The 17,801-nt window shown below is 37.4% G+C and overlaps 3 protein-coding genes across 6 annotated transcripts in view; 2 read left to right on the plus strand and 1 right to left on the minus strand.

The window, feature by feature from the left end:
• Positions 1-2,531, plus strand: part of LOC127793229 (histone deacetylase 15) — a 29,533-nt gene extending 27,002 nt beyond the window's left edge. For all 4 annotated transcript variants that reach the window (XM_052324038.1, XM_052324040.1, XM_052324039.1 and 1 more), the window contains 2 exons: positions 783-951; positions 2,269-2,531. In XM_052324038.1, the coding sequence (XP_052179998.1) occupies positions 783-951; positions 2,269-2,387 (288 nt within the window). In that variant the 3' untranslated portion in view covers positions 2,388-2,531. The remainder of the gene's footprint in view (positions 1-782; positions 952-2,268) is intronic.
• LOC127793231 (transcription factor MYBS1) lies at positions 982-4,524 on the minus strand. The gene is made up of 2 exons (XM_052324042.1): positions 3,892-4,524; positions 982-3,731 (listed from the first exon to the last, which is right to left on the minus strand). The coding sequence occupies exons 1-2, from the start codon at positions 4,302-4,304 to the stop codon at positions 3,272-3,274; spliced, it is 873 nt and encodes a 290-aa protein (XP_052180002.1). The 5' UTR covers positions 4,305-4,524; the 3' UTR covers positions 982-3,271.
• A 6,343-nt stretch (positions 4,525-10,867) lies between these two features.
• LOC127792874 (uncharacterized) lies at positions 10,868-17,423 on the plus strand. The gene is made up of 5 exons (XM_052323495.1): positions 10,868-11,054; positions 11,796-12,849; positions 12,985-13,198; positions 15,430-15,512; positions 17,011-17,423. The coding sequence occupies exons 2-5, from the start codon at positions 11,908-11,910 to the stop codon at positions 17,080-17,082; spliced, it is 1,311 nt and encodes a 436-aa protein (XP_052179455.1). The 5' UTR covers positions 10,868-11,054; positions 11,796-11,907; the 3' UTR covers positions 17,083-17,423.
• Positions 17,424-17,801: the final 378 nt, after the last annotated feature.

Raw genomic sequence — 17,801 nt, forward strand, 5'->3', positions numbered from 1 at the left:
TCATGTCCTCCTATACAACATTTGGTATATGTTTAACTTCACGTTTTTGGCAAGATCTTTCAAGAATTTTGGAGTTTGGTAACATTACATGGTCTTAATTAGTGGAAAGGAGTATAATTTGATTTTTGCAATGTACACTACAAACATTCTTTGTTTTTTGTTTTCTGTATTGTTCTTTTTCTTTTTTCTTGAGGGAGGGATGGGTCTTTTATTCTGATTGAAAAAGGTGAAATCCGTTTACTTAACATGAGTTTTGTAAAAGTTATAGGAGAGCCTTAGTAGCTATGGTGAGGTTACCCCTCTGTGACCAGAAGGCATGCGTTTGAACTGTGGAAACAACCTCTTTGCAAAAAAGCAAGGGGAAGGCTGTGTGCAAAATATGACCCTTGCAAAGCACTGAGCCTCATGCATTGGGGATGCCCTTCTTTATAGGCATGTGTTTGGGCAGGACCACTTAGTTGAAATTCAGGAAAAGGTCGAAGCATTTGGAAACCAACTGTAGGTGATGCTGGTTTTTTAGAATGTTTTGTTTAAGGAAATTGATTTTTGAGTTCTAACTTCTAAAATCACAAAAAATATTTCTGCACAAACTTTCTTGATGCGTGTGTGCTGTGTATTGGAATTAGTCCTGTCCCTGAATGATGTCATAATGCTGTGTTCTTGGATGTGTGTGTGTCCAATACATGGATATTCGTGATGTGTCCTGTGGATTTATTATAAAGTTATGAGTGTACTATCTTCCATTCAGTGCTCTTTTGTGACTTTTCATCTATGCAATGAAGGTCTTGCTTGGTGAAAATCCCAGATGTGAAGAGAATGTTGTACCATCTAAATCTGGATTGTTGACTATTCTTGAAGTCCTGAAAATTCAGTTGAACTTCTGGCCTTCACTGGAATCCATCCTTTTGAAGTTGCAGTCACAATGGGGAACACATGCTCTTCAGGATAGAAGTAAGTGTAATTCCTTTCTGTAATTACACTCCCCCCCCCCCCCCCCCCCCCCCCCCTCTTCCCCCAGTTGGCACATCAAAGAGGATTTCGCTAGAAGATGATGAAATAGTGAAATAGGAGGAAATGAGCACTCTACATTGAGGAGAAGAGAAGCAAGATAAAATCAACTTAAATTAGTCTTATCTGTGCATCTGTTCTGCCGTCCTCTCTAAAGAGGATTATGCCTCCACTCTCAAGGCTTTTGTCCTCGTAATTAGTAATGAGGTATGTGGAGTAAAGGTTGTGTAGAATTTGTGTACAAAGAAATCTGGATTCTAAGGCATCCGACTTGTGAACGTAGGTAGGGAAGAAACTAAACCATTGAAGCCCATGTTGAAATTGCAGGATGGTTGTTTAAGATTCACCTGATACTTGTTTAAATACAAGACCTTATATGCGTAGCTTCCTTGAGGAAGAATGCATATTACCCAGTAAAGAATAAGGGGAGGAAGAATTTGATTTTGTTCCAATGGCTTCTAGAATCAGACCACCTATATAGAAAGTAATAAAAGGTTTGTAAATAATATTCAGTAATTAAAGGTTTATAAATAATATTCTATATGATATTTTCCATTGTGTCCTGCCCTGTAGTATGCATAACGTTAACTGGAATGCAACTGCCATCACTGTGACAGTCCATGCTTAGCATGAGTCGGAATCTTCTCCAACAAGATGTGTATTCAAAACAAAGTTTATAGTTTCAAGCCTCGATGATATTTGACAGAATGTTGAATATGCCTGGAATTATCATGTAAAGCCTACCGCACATTGTGTCCATGATATTTGTTTACACACTTGAGCTCCATCTATTGCATTTTTTTTTATGAGAGCAGTGCATAATGGGGATTTAAGCCCTTATGTGCTAAAAGCAGCCAAGAATCCCAATTAGACATTCCTCTGGTCAATGTTTCCTTTTAGGAACAAGGTGGAAGTCATCTTTATAATTCTCCAGTTGATCTATTAGTTTATATTGGTTAGTTGAAAGTTGAACTATTTATGCAAATTAATTGACCTCTTCTGGCAGTTAAATGATGGCCAAACCTTTTCCTGTTCCATTATAGTTCATCAACCACGTTTTTTGTTCTTGTGGAAAGATGTTCTAGAGAACTGATTCTATATGGACTCTGCAATTGGATGCGCATTGTGATTGGATAGGGAGAAGCCCTTATATTAGTCTTGGTGCAGAAATGTAGGAAGGGTGGAACTGGCAACGCATGATGATATGTACTAAAGATAATTGGTCATGGACTAATTTTTTCCTGGCTTTCATTTTTGCAGAGAAACGTTCAAGAAAGAGACAGCGTGCCAGGGTTCCACTATGGTGGCAGTGGGGACGGAAAAGATTGTTGTTTCATGTCTTCTCCCGGAAGCTTCAACTAAATGTTAAGAGGTTTTGAATACTTATTGTACATAACATGCATAACATGATGCATTTCCTTTTTGTAATTTGGTGTGTTTTCATGTATTCTCAGTATGCTTCAAGGAGCCTTTTTCCTAATTGATATGGGAATCAGGAGATCTCTCATTGTTATTTTTGTTTCTGCTTTGGTATGGAAATGCAATCTCTGGCACCAAAAGATATGCATAACAGAATCTCTCTCTCTCTCTCTCATTTTTTGAATATAGGACCGTAGAGACCTTCTGAATTCACCTTTTTGAAGCCAATTGTTGCAAGCTTCTTAAGACATTAAAACACATCAAGATATTAATGTAATTGAACAGGTCAGTTTGTAGTATTCTGCAGCTTGATGCTGGTGAAATGAGGAGACACAAGAGGATGCAATTTCAGCAGCTCTGAATCTGGGTTTGCTGTGGTAAACGTCCTTTATGTTAGTGGGATGGTGACCCAGTTCTTAATTGAATGGGTCCAGAAGATGTGGATTGAGATATTGTGGAAGGTAGATTCCAGTGGGGTACCTAGCTGAATGACATTGCTTCGCCCATGGGGCTTGCACATGCTTGCGGTGCCAGGAAAGAGAAATTGCTGAATTCTTAGGGCACTTTTGGTCATGAAACTAGTTGATTACCCTGCTGGATCCCAGTCAATTGATGATTTGGTGACTGGTAATAGAGAATTCTAGGTACATTCTAGATCTTGCTTCTATGTCCTTATTTCCCTAGTCTTGAAATGGGTCTTTGATAAGTGCCTGGTAGCAGTATATTTGGATGATGGATTCCAGTGACAAATCAGATCGGTAAGATAGAGATGGAATGAAGGATTATGTTACTGCACTATACAGATGAGCCTTCCCCAAGAGAGATGGGAGGGTTGGATCCATTGTTATTGGTGCATTGTTGGAGGTGCCATTGGATATGCTACTGGGACTACATATGGTGGATGGTGTCCATGAGGAAGCATAACCGGAGTCCCAACAGCTGATGCCATGTGAGCAGGAGCAGCAGCTACTGGGTGCCCTACCGGTGCTCCGTACACACCTAGACCGGTCATGTTTGGTGGAGTCCTATGCTTCATCGGTGGCCCGATAGCTGCTGCATTTGCTGGGTTTCCAGGATTAGTCTGCTGGCCGGTGATGGGTGGTTGGGCCGAAACATCCCCGCTGTTGACACTGGTAATGTCATGGATGCTGGATCTCCTCCGGTCTCTGTTCATCGAGTTCAGTCGAATGAAGTATTTCTGGGCATGGCTTGCCACTTGTGTTGGAGTCCTCGATATCACAAAGTTCCTTGAAATGCTCCTCCAGTCTCCTTTCCCAAACTTGTCCAGACCAAGCAGAAATAGCCTGAAATCACAAGGAGCCACAGGTAAGTCTGTTAAAACATCAAGATTTTGATTGCATTTTAGGAGTATATGAACCACTTGTATAGGAATGTACTGGAAGTCGTAAGTTAAAAGGTTTAACTGACTAGAATTGAGTAGTGATATGTGTTTCTTGAATTTACCTGTGCTCTTCTTCTGTCCATGGAATTCCTTTTCGTCTTTCTTGCTCCGACCTGGATCCTCCCTTGCCTCCATGCCCGGTTGAGTCATGGGCAAGCCCTGAAAACCCGTTGCCGTAGTTGCAGTTTGATTTCTTCTCCGAGGCCGTGAGCCCAGAAAAACCATGGGGGTCCTTGGTTGATGATGGTGAAGCCTCCTCAACTAGGTAGTTTGGAAGTGGCACTTGCCCGGCTTCGATCGCGGTAACATCGTCAACCAGAGCCTGGTAGTGTAGCTTCAACTCTTCAATGGTTTTGGTGGGAACCATTGAAGCAATCTTGTCCCACTGGTCTTTGGAGTCCTCAGCCCAGTGTATTGCGATGGCATTCTCGAAAGCTTTCTCTTCTTCTCTGCTCCACACTGCCGAAGCTGACATGCTGCTTGTGCTTGGCTCTGTTGAGTTGAATTCGATGGCTTGTGTATGAAAGAAAGAGGTGGATTTGGGGTTGTGGAATTGTGGGTTATAGGAGGAGAGAGAGACGTGTGCGCAGGATAAGAGGGGGGGGAGAAGGGGAAAGGGGAGTGTAGGATAAGGATGGTATGGAAAGTATTAATGGAAGAGGACCACCTTGAGGTTGAAGGGATGGGCTGATTTGTCTCCTTCATGGAAAATCACGCACCCATTATATTCTTTACTCTTTTAACCCCCATCACGTCACCTCTCTTCCCTCCCCCACCCTAGCTGGAGTTGAAACAATACATACAACTGGGCCTTTACATATTGGGAGTCATGGTTGGTTCGTGGCATTGAAGCAATGCTCTCATTGTGCGTAACCTTTGCCCCCCCATCTCTTCCCCCCTCCTGTCGCGTCACTGCTTTCATCATGTTTATTTTCACCTTTCTCCCATGCAACTACCCTTACCCCGTGTTGCCGTTGAGCTTTCCTCCACCACCACACTGTCACGGGCCAAATGGATTGCCCTCGTGGCATGATACTACTTAAAATTCAAATTTATTTATTTATTTGTGGGTTTGAGATATACTCAGGTTTTTACAGCCCCCCCCCCCCGGCGGTAAATTGAATCCAATGTCTCTCTCTCTCTCTCTCTCCCCCCGCTGCTGTTACCCGAATGGTCTTTTGGTTTTGGTGTTGGGTTGGGGCAGCCGCAATGATTGAGTGAGAGAAAGGAGGGGGGCACTCGGCAGAAAATTTCTGGTAATTCTAATGTGCCCGCCCGCATATTTCCACTAGCACTCTCACTTTAGAATTGCATGTAAGTCACGCTTTATTATCAGAAAAGGACAAGTGGGCCCCACTTTCGTATGTTTAGGTCAACACATGGGGCCTTTAGCCATAAATTTCCCACTTAAAAGCGTATTTAAGAGGGGAGGGGAGGGGAAGGGGTGAATTGAATGAATCTTGAGGTACCCAAAGAGGCAATCTATGCTTAAGTAGCCATCTCGCATTCCTGCTCTCATTGTATCACACTTCATTTACATACTGCACCCTCAAAGAATGAGTACCCTTTCAATATCCTAAAAAGTTCCCATTGGGCGGCTCATTGCACTCTCTTTAGATGATGGGAGTAGAAATAAGTAAAATGAAAAATAAAAATAAAAGCATATATGTTTATGTTGGATGGCTGTTTTCTTGGTGTTGGGCAACGCGCCGCAGAAGCGCGTTATGGGAAAGCCGTTTTGTTGTTAAGGGCTAGCCTTCTATGTGTCTGTGAACTGTAAGACGTGGCCATCTCTCCATTTCAGGTTTTGAGGTTGAAATGCACCACACAACATCTTCTTCTCTCTCTTTTCTTTTTTTTTGTCTTCTTATCAGTTGCTTGATGCAATGGAATGGATACTCTTCTTCTTCCTCACCTCGTCCTCCTCCAATCATACATTTATAAATAATATATATATATATCCCATGATACACGAGTTTATATTATGTGTGTTTAACAACTAAGTACATATATTTACACATACATAACAAAAATGTCACATGTGAACTCTTATTTACAGTTTGTTCTGAACCCAAATAGATAAATGAAAAAGATTGTAAATTTTTTAAGTAACCCCATATATAACTGGATTAAAGCTTGATATTATTATTAGTTTTATAGACACATAGCAAAGATGTCATACCCCTTGAGATTTGAGAGTGTTGATATAGTAATAGTCTATCTACGGCATCACAAATATATTTAGAGTGCAAAAACGAGCTCTACCTGGTGGATAGGGAAAGGTTTGAGGTTCGATCGATGTGATTTATGGTTAAGAGCGTATTATGTAATTTTAGATTTCTTTGATAGAGTTCTTAAGTTTTGTTGATTTGTTCAATTATCAAATAAAAAAAAAAATCTTATAATTTTGATGGCGCAGGGGGACGGGGAAGGCAAGGAAAATGGAACAAAATGGTAATTGTGAAAATAATTTTTTTGGTTTTTACATTTTTGAATTTTTTTTTTTTTAAATTCTTAGAATCAAAACAAACAATTAAACACAAGTTTGGATGTACCTTCAAGTTTAAGTTTAATGACATACACAAAATGAAAATCATTAGACTTGTTTAAATTATATTCATCGAGACTTATAGTAACTTTGGCTTTGGCCATGCAAGTTCATCCTTTGCTTTAATATCTGGGTATGATTGCTAGAAATAACATCTTCTGCCTAACAACTTCATTTTGTTTTTTTATATATATATTTTTTCTTTTTTGTACGACTGCACATCTAGTTTGGTAGAAGAAACTGCAAAACAAGCTTATACTATTAAATAAGGCCCCCCCACCCAAAAAAAAAAAAAAAAATGGTTTAGCACTCTCTTTAATTTCCCAAGCAATCTAGGAAGCATTTCATTTTTCTAAACTTATTGTGGGTGGTGAACTTTTAGTAGCAACAACAAGGTTGCTCTTTGTTCACTAAAAGACCATCACTTGGAGTTGTGAAAACAGGTCTTTCAGTTCTGCATTCATGTGGAATAACCTAATGTTCCTAACCATAGAAACAACCCCAGTAAATAAGTTTTCCCGGTCAAAATATGTATGTTTCCATGTCATTTTCAACAGTGAGTGAGCCAACAAAACAACATGACAAGAAAATTAAATATGAAATGACACCTGTCACATTAGAAGTTGAATTTGCTGGACATCTTGGCACCTCTTTGTACATTTTAACGCCTACGGTAAAAGTATGTGAACCACTGAATACGGAAATTGATAGATGAAATTAAACAAAAATATCATTTTCTTTGAAAGCTTCATGCCTCCTTGATATTGCAACAAGTCAACATTCTGATGCGGCAGCAAAGATCAAGACCCAGGATTTGAGCTCTACAAGATTCCATCCTGTCTCCTTCATTGATTTTTCCCTGGAGGTTTAACACTAGGGGATATGGATCACACTGATTGTGGTCCATCTTACAACTAGAATAATTTCCTTTCCTTCTCAAGAGAAATGGAATAGTGAAAAAGCATAAAGAACCGGAATCCTCAATAACTAAGATGACCAACTGCCAAACCATCATAGCATTGGTTTTGCCACAGACCTTGTGATCTACTCAAGTTCCAATTAATCCATAATAGGAGTTAAGTTTCTTTGCTTTTAACTGTGGCTTAGTCCTTGGCGCATCTTAGCAGGCAAGTTAATTGCGATAGTAGATGATAGGAAACTAGTTGCAAGAGTATAAACTATTTTCAAATTCTTCTTGACCGTTTTAATCATTCCTAAAAGGTACCAAACTACAGAAACCAGCAGCAAGTAAATTGACAGATGTAGACAAAAATGGAAGTATCTTCTGAAATATGAGATGCATAATCCTAATCAACTTATTCAAATATCAGCTAGGTGCCTTTCAATACTTTAACAAAGGGAATTAGTAACAAAATGCATACCATGTGGCTTCATAGGTCAAGTATCAACTAAGCAAAATCAAAGTTGAGCTCCTGGTGCCTTAATCTGCTATACGTCCACAACTAAAATGCCACTGGAGACATAAAACACGTGATTCCATGCTCAAGTAATTTAATATAAAAAAACGACGATTTTTTGCAAGTTAATTAACAGCAAATTGAGATGCAACAGAACTAGTGGGAGGGGTAGTCATGCAACAGAATGTTAGTTTACAGCTCTTGGTATTAAGAAACGTGAACCTTCAATCTCACAAAGACGAGGACATAAACAATAGTCCAAGAGTTCTGGATTATCATCTTTTCCAGGTTGTTTCTCAAATAATCAGAGGTTAGAATGTAAAAAGAAGTGTGTGTGTGTGTGTGTGTTTTTTTTTTTTACCTCAATGAGCCTGCGGAAAGTGCAGCTCCAATCACATTGTAGTTCTTACAGCATTTTGATTCCTGGTGAAATATGTATCCATGATATATTCCAGTGCGCAAAATGGTATCAGGAGAGGAAAAGAGTACAGCTGAGAGACTGACCTAGAAAGAGAATTGTGCCTGAAAAATCATTAACTTCTCCCAACTTGATGACAGGATGAGACTGAAATTGTTGCAAAACTATTGTGCCTTTCATGCCCTCCAGGAGAATAAGAAAAATCCTCCTTTTATCAAAATCCACCTGATTACTTCCATTTTGGGTATCAACTGTGTGAAGTGGAAGAAATAGTTTCAACATGTACAAGCGGATGATCAGGAGGTCTTGTCCTTCCAAAAAGGGCTGCTCTCTGAGGATTCAGAAGTAGACCCTGCTGCATATCCTTTGGAAGAACACTGACAGTACCTCCAGGTCCCCCTTCAGTTTCTGCTGAGCTGATACAGAGTCTGCATTAGCCTCGCCAGACTGTTGCATCAGAAGATTGTATTAAGTGAAGACTGCTGAGCTGATACCATGTAAGTTGTTGGCTTACATGGTATATAAAATCCAAAATGAGTTTCATCAAAAGAAAAGACACGATGGACATAATTTCTGCATAGAAATAAACATAAAAAAAGGGGCAAAAAATGAAGCTAAAAGGTTTGTATGTTGATAGGTACATTTAAACATTTTCAATATGTTCTCTGTGAAGCTCTAGTCAGAACCCTTGAGGATTATAGAACCATTAGGTATGGGCTTTCTTGTTGGATAGCCACTTCCAAGGTGTTTGTGCGTGCAGAGTGAGTTGAGTTGGGGGAGTCTGGATTTATAATGTACCAATTTTCTGGGTATCTTCTAGTAGTTTTGTATGCTTCCCAGACCTACATAATATCGGCAGAACTTCAGTTAATTTGCTAGGATCATTTCCATAGCAAACATAACTAACAAAATTGGAGTCAAACTGATAGTTTACTTACTTCTGAATGATTTATCTTCTCCCCTTAACTAACTTAAGATGAAAGACCAACGGTTCCAGATTTTTGGTTGAGAAGATGTGCTTGTTTTTGTTTTTACATTCGGTGTGTGCATCAATCCTACATGCACAATGTGAGGCCAGGCTATGGGCCGGAGGCAAGTTAACTTCCATTGTAGCATCCTCAATGGGAAGCCCCAATGCTTTCCAGGCCACATTGACACATAAGCAGCAATATCCTCAAGAGCTTTCTTTCCAAAGTCAAAGTACAAAGGACCAATGATGTTCGACAATGGTTTGAACACAAAACCATACAAATATGTAAACGCATTACTACTAACACCACTAGTACTGGTACTCAATTTATTCAACAGATTCTCATCAACTGACCTTGCAATCGGAAGAAGAGGATGGAAAAGTAGACCGATTGCCGTGCTGGGAAACGGAGCCTGGAAAGGAACCGAAGGCGATTTCGAGCTCCTTCTCTTACCCAGATGGGAAACACTCTTCAACGTAACGACGATGCTAGCCTGGCTTGAGGAAGTGGATGCGACTAATCTTAATAGGGATCCAATAGTCCCCTAAAAGCGAGAATCATTACTGAAGAAGAATATCGTGGGGATAATTATAAACGTCGTAGAAGGCGAAGATGGGTTTCCATCCAAAGTGTTCTTCCATGGGTTGGTCTTTTGCCATAGTTTTAACTTATTGGCAAAAGAAAAATGTTATGGTATATGTTAATGTATATTTTGAGTTATATAAAGGTGTATCAATGACAAAAAGATCCCTTATGAGGCGCATGTGAAGTGCAAGATATTTTGATCATAATACCTCCTTATATAGCTCAAGATGTACAAAATGATTGTACATCTAGCATGATTCCCAAACAAAACCAAGTTATGGCCAACCTTAATTTTAACTTATATATTCTTTTCCTATTTCTTAATCTTTTGCCATAGTGATTGTTGTTTCCTATGAACTAACTATCATACACAAAAACTTCTCAAATATATTATTTCAGTGTTTCCAAAAATAAGAAAATATTTTAAATTACTTTTATAATTTTAAAAATATTTTGTGGTCATTTTGTAATATTAAAAATATATCAAAAATATTTTTTTATTTAAAAATGTATTTTCATTCATAAGATGAAATTATTTTAGTTTATAACTCAAAATTTTTAATTTTTAAAAATTTATTTAATACATTATACAATTTATGTTTATTTTTAAATTGAATAATTATTTCTTATAACTTTTTATATTAAAAATTATATTTATAAAAATATCTCTATATTTTTTTATAATTTTATTTGTTATTTTTAAAAAATATATATTTCTTCATTTTTTTTCGTATCTATTTTTTATTTACCCATCCATCTTCCTCCTTCAAATCAGGTGAGCTGTGAGTTGTGAAATTACTATTATAATTTTTTTTCCTTTTGAAGGTGTATTATTAATATATTAATTATTTTATATACACACAAATATATATCTATTATTTTATATAATTTTAAAACAATCCAAAACAAATCGTTAAAATGTTCCGAAACGATAAAAGGTTAAAATACTTCGAGATTGAAATATTTGATTCTAGTGAAAGAATCCGAAACGGTAGTAACAACTTATGTTGCACGGAAATATCTTATAAGAATAGTTTTCTCGAAATATTTCATATTCCTGTTTTAAGCTCTATTTATGTTTATATTTTAAAAAAATATTCATTTTCATGTTTTAATTTTTTATTTCCGTTCGAGACGATAACAGTAACCGGATTCATTCCCTCGATCAAAGGGGGAAGAGATTATGATTTTTTTTGTTTGGATCAACCTAATCGCGTCGAGCCTGAGAGAGAAGGGGTTTCGCCGGCCAGCTAGGGTTCTGCTCAGGTACTTCCGACCGACAAAGGTAAGTTGATTTCGCCTTTCTTTTCCCCTCTTCTCCGATGATTTCTTCCGGCGGGGCACATCCTGCACCTCTCTGTCTCCATCTCTTTCTCTCTTTCTGTTTCTTCTTACACACACGGACAGAACTCGATCCTTCCGCATACTCTCTCTCTCTCTCTCTCAAATTGAATTCACCTCTACCGTGTCCTCCTTCGACAAACTGAAGCCCTATTTATAGAGCCTTGCCATCACCGAACCTGTCGACGAAATTGCCCTAAATCCTTCAAAACTCACGGCCCTACCAGTAGCCACTTCAGTGATGACTATACTAGGCCTAGGGGGTTGCAGACGCCGTAATGGGTTTGCACCTTTGGGCTAAGCCCGTGGGCTGGCCCATGGGCTGAGCCCTCATCCGTGGGGTTAGATTTTGTAGTTTTGCCTGCATAAGTCAGGTTAGTTCCACGTTGGGCTAGAATTCGCAGTTGGTTTAATTTGGGATGAATTTGGTTAAGAACTAGCCCAGTTTGTCAATGGAGATGCTTTGTGGTATGCTACTATACAACAACATTCTGGTGTGGTGGTTACGATTAATTGTTCTGTTAATTGGGTTGAGCAAGCAAACAGTTCAAGATTACTTCCTGTTTTGGCTGCATTTTGTTCTAGATTTGATGCCTGGGACTCTGAATAATGCATATTTTTGAAGTTATTGTATAATATTTTGTTTATTGACTTTTGATTTTTTTTTTCTCGTCTTTTATTCCAGAATATTAATCTGCCATAAAGTTTATACTGTGGAAAGATTAGATAATTATTTTTTGCAAGAGGGAAAATAGAGAAAAACATGTGATTACTTAGGTCAACTAGGTTTGTTTAGAATGGATGGAATTGGCTCCGGGGATGATTTTGATTCTGGGAATGATCAGAGATCGGCAAAGCAGCTGAAGACAGGGAAGCCTGATATCAGACCCTTTGAACTTTGCACTTATGGGAAATCGTTGAAAACGGCCTTTTTAGATTTGCAGTTGGATGAGAGCAAGGTGGATGGGAATTACATGACCTTTCTGAATCATTTGAAAGAGTATACTGACTTGGAGAGCTCAGAGAGTGAACATAGAAGTGACAATTCTGACTGTAATGGTGAATATGACGTGGATCTTCAATATAAAATGTTCTTGGAGAATTTGACAGTAGATGGAACATCGTATATACTGAATCTTCCAAGAAAAAACATGGAACCTTTATTTATAAAGTATGAATCTGAAGAGGTACATTCAGATGTTGAAAATGATGTCCAACTGCCCATGTCGAGAAAAATGAGGAAGTTTCCAAGTGGGTCGAAGAGAGACGCCGCAAAAACATCAAGGAAGTTTCTGAGCAAAGATAAGATAGGAACTCAAAGGAGTATGAAGAATCCTGTGAGCAAATGTACAATGGATGCAATGGAAAGTAGGAGAAACGTTAAAGGAATGGAAAAAAGGAATTTAGCGGCGGAGGAGTGTTTGAATTCTCAGCCTGAAAATCATGTTTCAGGCAGGACAAATGGATGTTCTACTGGGAAATCTAATGGGAAGGACAATCATTTGTTTGGGAATAAACGTGAGAACAAAATGGGGGATGAGAACTACCAAACTTTCCTGAATTCTATCACAGTAGAAGGGGGGGATGGTATGGTTTTTGCTATGGAAGGTGCTAGACCGGTGAAACATGAAGAATCTGAAAATTCTTCAGATTCAGAAGTTTTTGAGACATCTAACGCTTCGGATTTTGTTGAAGGGAACTACAACCCATTTGGAACTTCAAAAGTGTTTGGTTCACTAGTAAGTAATATTTTCTATTGTTAGTTCGCTCTGTCCTCTTTAAAGTTTCAGTGATCTAGTCCATCTTAGGTATTTCTTAAAATTATATTTTATTTTAATTTGATATATTGTTGGCATTGTTGTGCATTTATAAAGATGGAGGAAAATGAAAGCAATAGCAACCAACATTCTCAGTTTATGGAGAAGCTCATGCTTAAGCTCAGAGAACCATACAATCAAAAGGAATATGAAAAACTTTGGAAAGATATTACTGAGCATAAGCTGAAGGAAGGGTGCAGAGACTTGCGTGGATCATTAATATCATACAGCAAAGATGAGCGCAACCTGTCTTATCTTGAACAGTATAATGGTAAGTTGGATAAGACATATAAGTTTTTCTCGTAGTAAAGTACTTTTTTTCCTGTCCTTCTAGTATGACTCTCACCAAACACGTGGAATGACGGACTGCTACAAAATCACAAATTAAGAAACAGTTTTGCACATCATTATTGAGTTGACAATAGTTGAGATAGGTTAAATCCCTTGCTTTTTTCTGTGATTTTTGTTACAAGATGACATTCCTTGTTTTGAAGTCAAAATTCTAGTTGAATATGCTATATGTGATAATGTGAATAGAAATAATAATTCAATTTGACAACAACAATAACAATCACAAGCCTTAATCCTACTAGGTGGGTTCGGCTACATGAATTCTTGACTTCTAGTTGTCTTTGTCTATGGCCGTATTCTCTATGAGGTCATTATATCCTATGTCATGTTTAAGGGTTTTTCATCAAGTTTTCTTTGGTCTTCCTTTCTCTCTTTTTGCTATGAACTTCCTCCATTTCATCCACTCTTCTTAAAAGGTGTGTCTATCAATATTTTTCTTACATGCTCAAATCATTTTAATCGTGACTCCCATATCTAGGGTTATAAATAGGTCCACCCCATTTAAAGTCCTCTTAGTTAAAATTAAGTACAAAAATTAACAACTGGGGGATATAAGCATGAGGCTTGTTTGAATATATATTAAAACAATTATATTAATGGGGTTAATTGGGAACCCCATTTACATCCCTACAGACCATATCTTCTTTTCAATATGTGCCATTCCAACCTTGTTATACATATCGTCTTTCTTATTTTGTCTCTTCTTATATGGCTACTGATCCACCGTGACAATCTCATTTTAACTTCATTCATATTTGGCACATGTTAATATTTAATTGTCCAACATTCTGAGCCATACAGTAAGATGATAATTATCCTTATTGGTACTAAAACAATTTGAGTCATATAACAAAGATGGTCTTAAAATCCACAACTCAGTTTATTATTTAGGTCTTATTTTGTCTCATCCACCAAGACAATAATGTCTGCAAATAGCATACACCATGGCACTTCTACTTGGACATACTTTGTGAGTTCCTTAATCACAAGAGCAAAGAGGCAAGGGCTCAATGTAGATGCTAGATGTAATCCAATCGTAATTGGGAAATTCTCAATATTGCAATTTTCTTTTTCCTGAATGGTCCTTGGTGGTGCTAATTATGTTCATTTTGTTCCTTCTCAAACTCCTTGAATTTTCTCCATACACAACGGACATGCAGTTTTTGTCAGTTAATTATTGGCCCCTTCAGAAACACGCACTGAATCTGCAGGCTTAAGTTTCCTACCTGGTGTTAATTGTGTTATTGAATTTAGTTAGGGACGTGATGACAAGGGATCAGGTTTTTATATCAGATGCGAACGAGCAGGGATATTTATGCAAATACGCCTTGGAGTTTGATTTGGTCATCATTCAGGAGAGTGATATCTATCATAGGTCAATTAATGGAAAAAACCTTAAATATCAATTACTCTTTCATTCCAGCATTTCAATGTTGCACAAGAATGCTCCACAAGATATTTCTGGACTGTGTGGAAACAAGAAAAGCTACCCACACCAAGCCTTTTGCATGCAGGGATTTGAATATTTGGTTCCATGATCCCAGCTCTACATAATAAACTTTTGGCCATCAGCAAGCAATGATACGTGAATATTGTGTTTAATATTTCTCCTTTCTTTTGCCATCTTAGAACCTTAATAAGTACTAATGTCATCTGGAACAATAGATTCAAATCTACCATAGATTGGATAAATTTTTGCTTGAGTTTTAGCTTGTCCTCATCTAATGAATACCCCTCATTAAGTGTAAAGATTGTACTTATCAAATAGGAACATAATGAGAGATGCCTAAATATTAGTGTTGTATGCTTACACCAGATACGTATTCATCCTTGCAGCCCAATTGGAGTTTGAGATTTTATTCTAGATGTTACTAGTCTTTTTCTATGCATCTTGTTTCATCCACTGCAGATAACTAAATTTTGATTTAACACATTCATCTCTATGTTAAAGATGATGAGTTACCGTGTCACGTGCTTCATTTATTTTCTGTTCTATGATTATAACCTGTAATATGAGGTTGTAATAACAAAGTAGTTTTATATGCTTTATTGGTGATTTCTTTCTTCCTTTTGTTGTAGTTACTCTTTAAAGAGCTTGACTAAGACTGTTTCGCCAGCCAATTTCATAAATGCAAATTTTTGACAATGCAGGGCTTAGAAGAAAGATTGATGCAGTCCAATCTGATAAAAACAAAGTGTTAAATCTTTTACGTGGATTTTTCTTTTGGTTGCAGGTAAGTGTTTTGTCATTATGTTTTGCTTTTGGTTGATTGTGCCATATTCCATCGTCCGTCACTTGTGAAGTGAGAGAGAGAGAGAGATTCCCGAATTGAAGAAATGTTGTTAATCATGAAATCCAAGACTTTAAGACCTTGCTATCAGTATTTTATGGTTAAATAAGAATGCTTTGAGTTATGTGCAGAAAATTAAATGAAGAAAGTTGTTTGTATATCTGAATATACTAATCATCATTTTTTATATATGCAGCCCCTCCATTCCTAGTGGCAAAAAATTGCCTGTGCCGAGGGGAGTTTATTTTTCATATCTTAACGATTTGTATGACTTGTAAACAAATTTCATCACCTCTCTAATTAATTAAATACCCTTACGAATTGGGTACAGAAAAAGGATAAACTTTTTCCTTGACTGAGGAAAGGATGGACAAGTGCTTTTTGTCTTACTCATCAAATAAGAATTTATGCTTGGAAGCTTGTCACGCTATTGGGCTTGTTAGTAGATTGAATTTTGTTCATCTGGCCACTAAAATGATTTGATATAAGAACCCAGTGAAGTTCTCATTACATTATAACTATTTGAAGATTCTGAACATGATAAATTAATAGTAATGATCAGCTTATTGATTTAACCGTATTCAATGTTGTGCTTAATGCTCTAATTAGGATTGACCTTGATCTATTTAATATTCCACTTGCATATTAGAGGTATAGGTCCATGAACCATTTCTACGATGAGTATGCTCCTAGGCATCTCTTTATTGTTTCTCTATTCACCTATGAACATGGACACTAAGAAATAGGTGATGTACTTGGAAATGCCAATATACTCTCTTTTTTCTTTCTTCTTCTTGCTATCAATTTATGATGATTGATGCTTGCAAATTTTGATGATGTATTGGATTATGGCCTTTTTTTCACTTGTGACTTTATCTATTTGTGATGATTACCTTATGGCCAATTGATTTTAAAAGTTTTTACTTTTAAGCATAATGGTGTATGATTGATGAATAGTATTATTATTTTTTTTTTTTGGTTAAATGATGTTTAAATTAGTGAAAGGAAAAGAACACTTATTTTTGTAGGTTGGTAGGGGGCATATGTATATATATATATATATGTATAGTAGAATATATTAAAATATCTTCTCATATATCATGCTCCGCCCCGTATCCCTTTTTTCTTCAATTCACTTTTTCCCCCATCTGTGTTTGTATGTGCCATGTCTATGCTTTTTAGCTATTAACTATCATTTCTATCCAATTCAAACCTACCTTCCAAACCTGTCTAATAACTCTTGTTGGATGAGGGGTGTCTTGGGGCGCGTGCATGTAATGAACAATCTCTCTCTCTCTCTCTCTCTCTGACACAAATTTCATGCTCGTACCTGATTCAGATCTTCGGGGATTGTATTTCGAGTAATTCAGTTCCCTTCCATCCTGTTTACTATAGTTTATCCTTACATCCTGATTGTCTTGGTGGGTTTGTTTTGCCTCAGAATTTGGTTCATGATGATGCATTCCCGCCATGGATGGACAAGGCATGTTTGGCAGTTATGCCAGGAAGTTAGTGGAAGATTCTGCCTGTGCCGATGAATCATAACATGTTATGTGAAGGTTGCATCTGGCCACTTCATCCTGGTGGCTTGAACTTGATATTATCAGAGGAATAATGATGTGACTGAATTTTTCTTTTTGGCTGCTGAAGTATGGCTGCTTATTATGCTTTTTAGTTGAGTTGCATTTTGCTAGTAGGATATCAAAATGTGATGATTTTAGCTGTTTAACATCATAACCATCTTCTTGTTACAGTCGAAAGAGTTACAGCCCTGATAGGAAAGTTTGATTTGTTGTAATCTGTGATTTAGATTTTAGACTTGAGCCCTCTATTTTCAGCAAGATTTTTTTATCAGATTTTAGATTTATTTTTAGTGTAACTTGTTTAGTAAATTGAACCATTTCCAGCTTCCGGCGACTGTTTAGTTTCCCGGCCAGTCAAGAATTAAACCCCATTTGGGTACACCTTAGGGGATGGGATTGTCATTTGCTATAGGATAACCGTCGAGATCTTTGGAACAACCGTGCCAGTGCCAGTTCTTCTGATTTCATTTTAATTTTTATTTCACAATTTTCATTATTCATTCCCCACAAAATATATTTTCTTTTCATGTTTTAATTCTTGCTATCGTTCAAGGACTATTCATGAATTTTAGTTCAATGCATAAAGCCCTGCAATCCAGACGTGACCTCTTATCAGTTGGAAACGTAAGCAAAATGGCTGTCAAGAACC

The sequence above is a fragment of the Diospyros lotus genome, unplaced genomic scaffold, assembly GCF_014633365.1.
Source record: "Diospyros lotus cultivar Yz01 unplaced genomic scaffold, ASM1463336v1 superscaf1, whole genome shotgun sequence".
Taxonomy (NCBI): domain Eukaryota; kingdom Viridiplantae; phylum Streptophyta; class Magnoliopsida; order Ericales; family Ebenaceae; genus Diospyros; species Diospyros lotus.

Bases quoted from the DNA above. Each gene is read 5' to 3' on its own strand.
- LOC127793231 (XM_052324042.1), bottom strand. From the start codon at position 4,304: ATGTCAGCTTCGGCAGTGTGGAGCAGAGAAGAAGAGAAAGCTTTCGAG. The intron at 3,732-3,891 runs GTAAATTCAAGA...TTGTGATTTCAG, and splicing joins TGGACAGAAGAAGAGCACAG to GCTATTTCTGCTTGGTCTGG.
- LOC127792874 (XM_052323495.1), top strand. From the start codon at position 11,908: ATGGATGGAATTGGCTCCGGGGATGATTTTGATTCTGGGAATGATCAG. The intron at 12,850-12,984 runs GTAAGTAATATT...GCATTTATAAAG, and splicing joins CAAAAGTGTTTGGTTCACTA to ATGGAGGAAAATGAAAGCAA. The intron at 15,513-17,010 runs GTAAGTGTTTTG...GTTTTGCCTCAG, and splicing joins GATTTTTCTTTTGGTTGCAG to AATTTGGTTCATGATGATGC.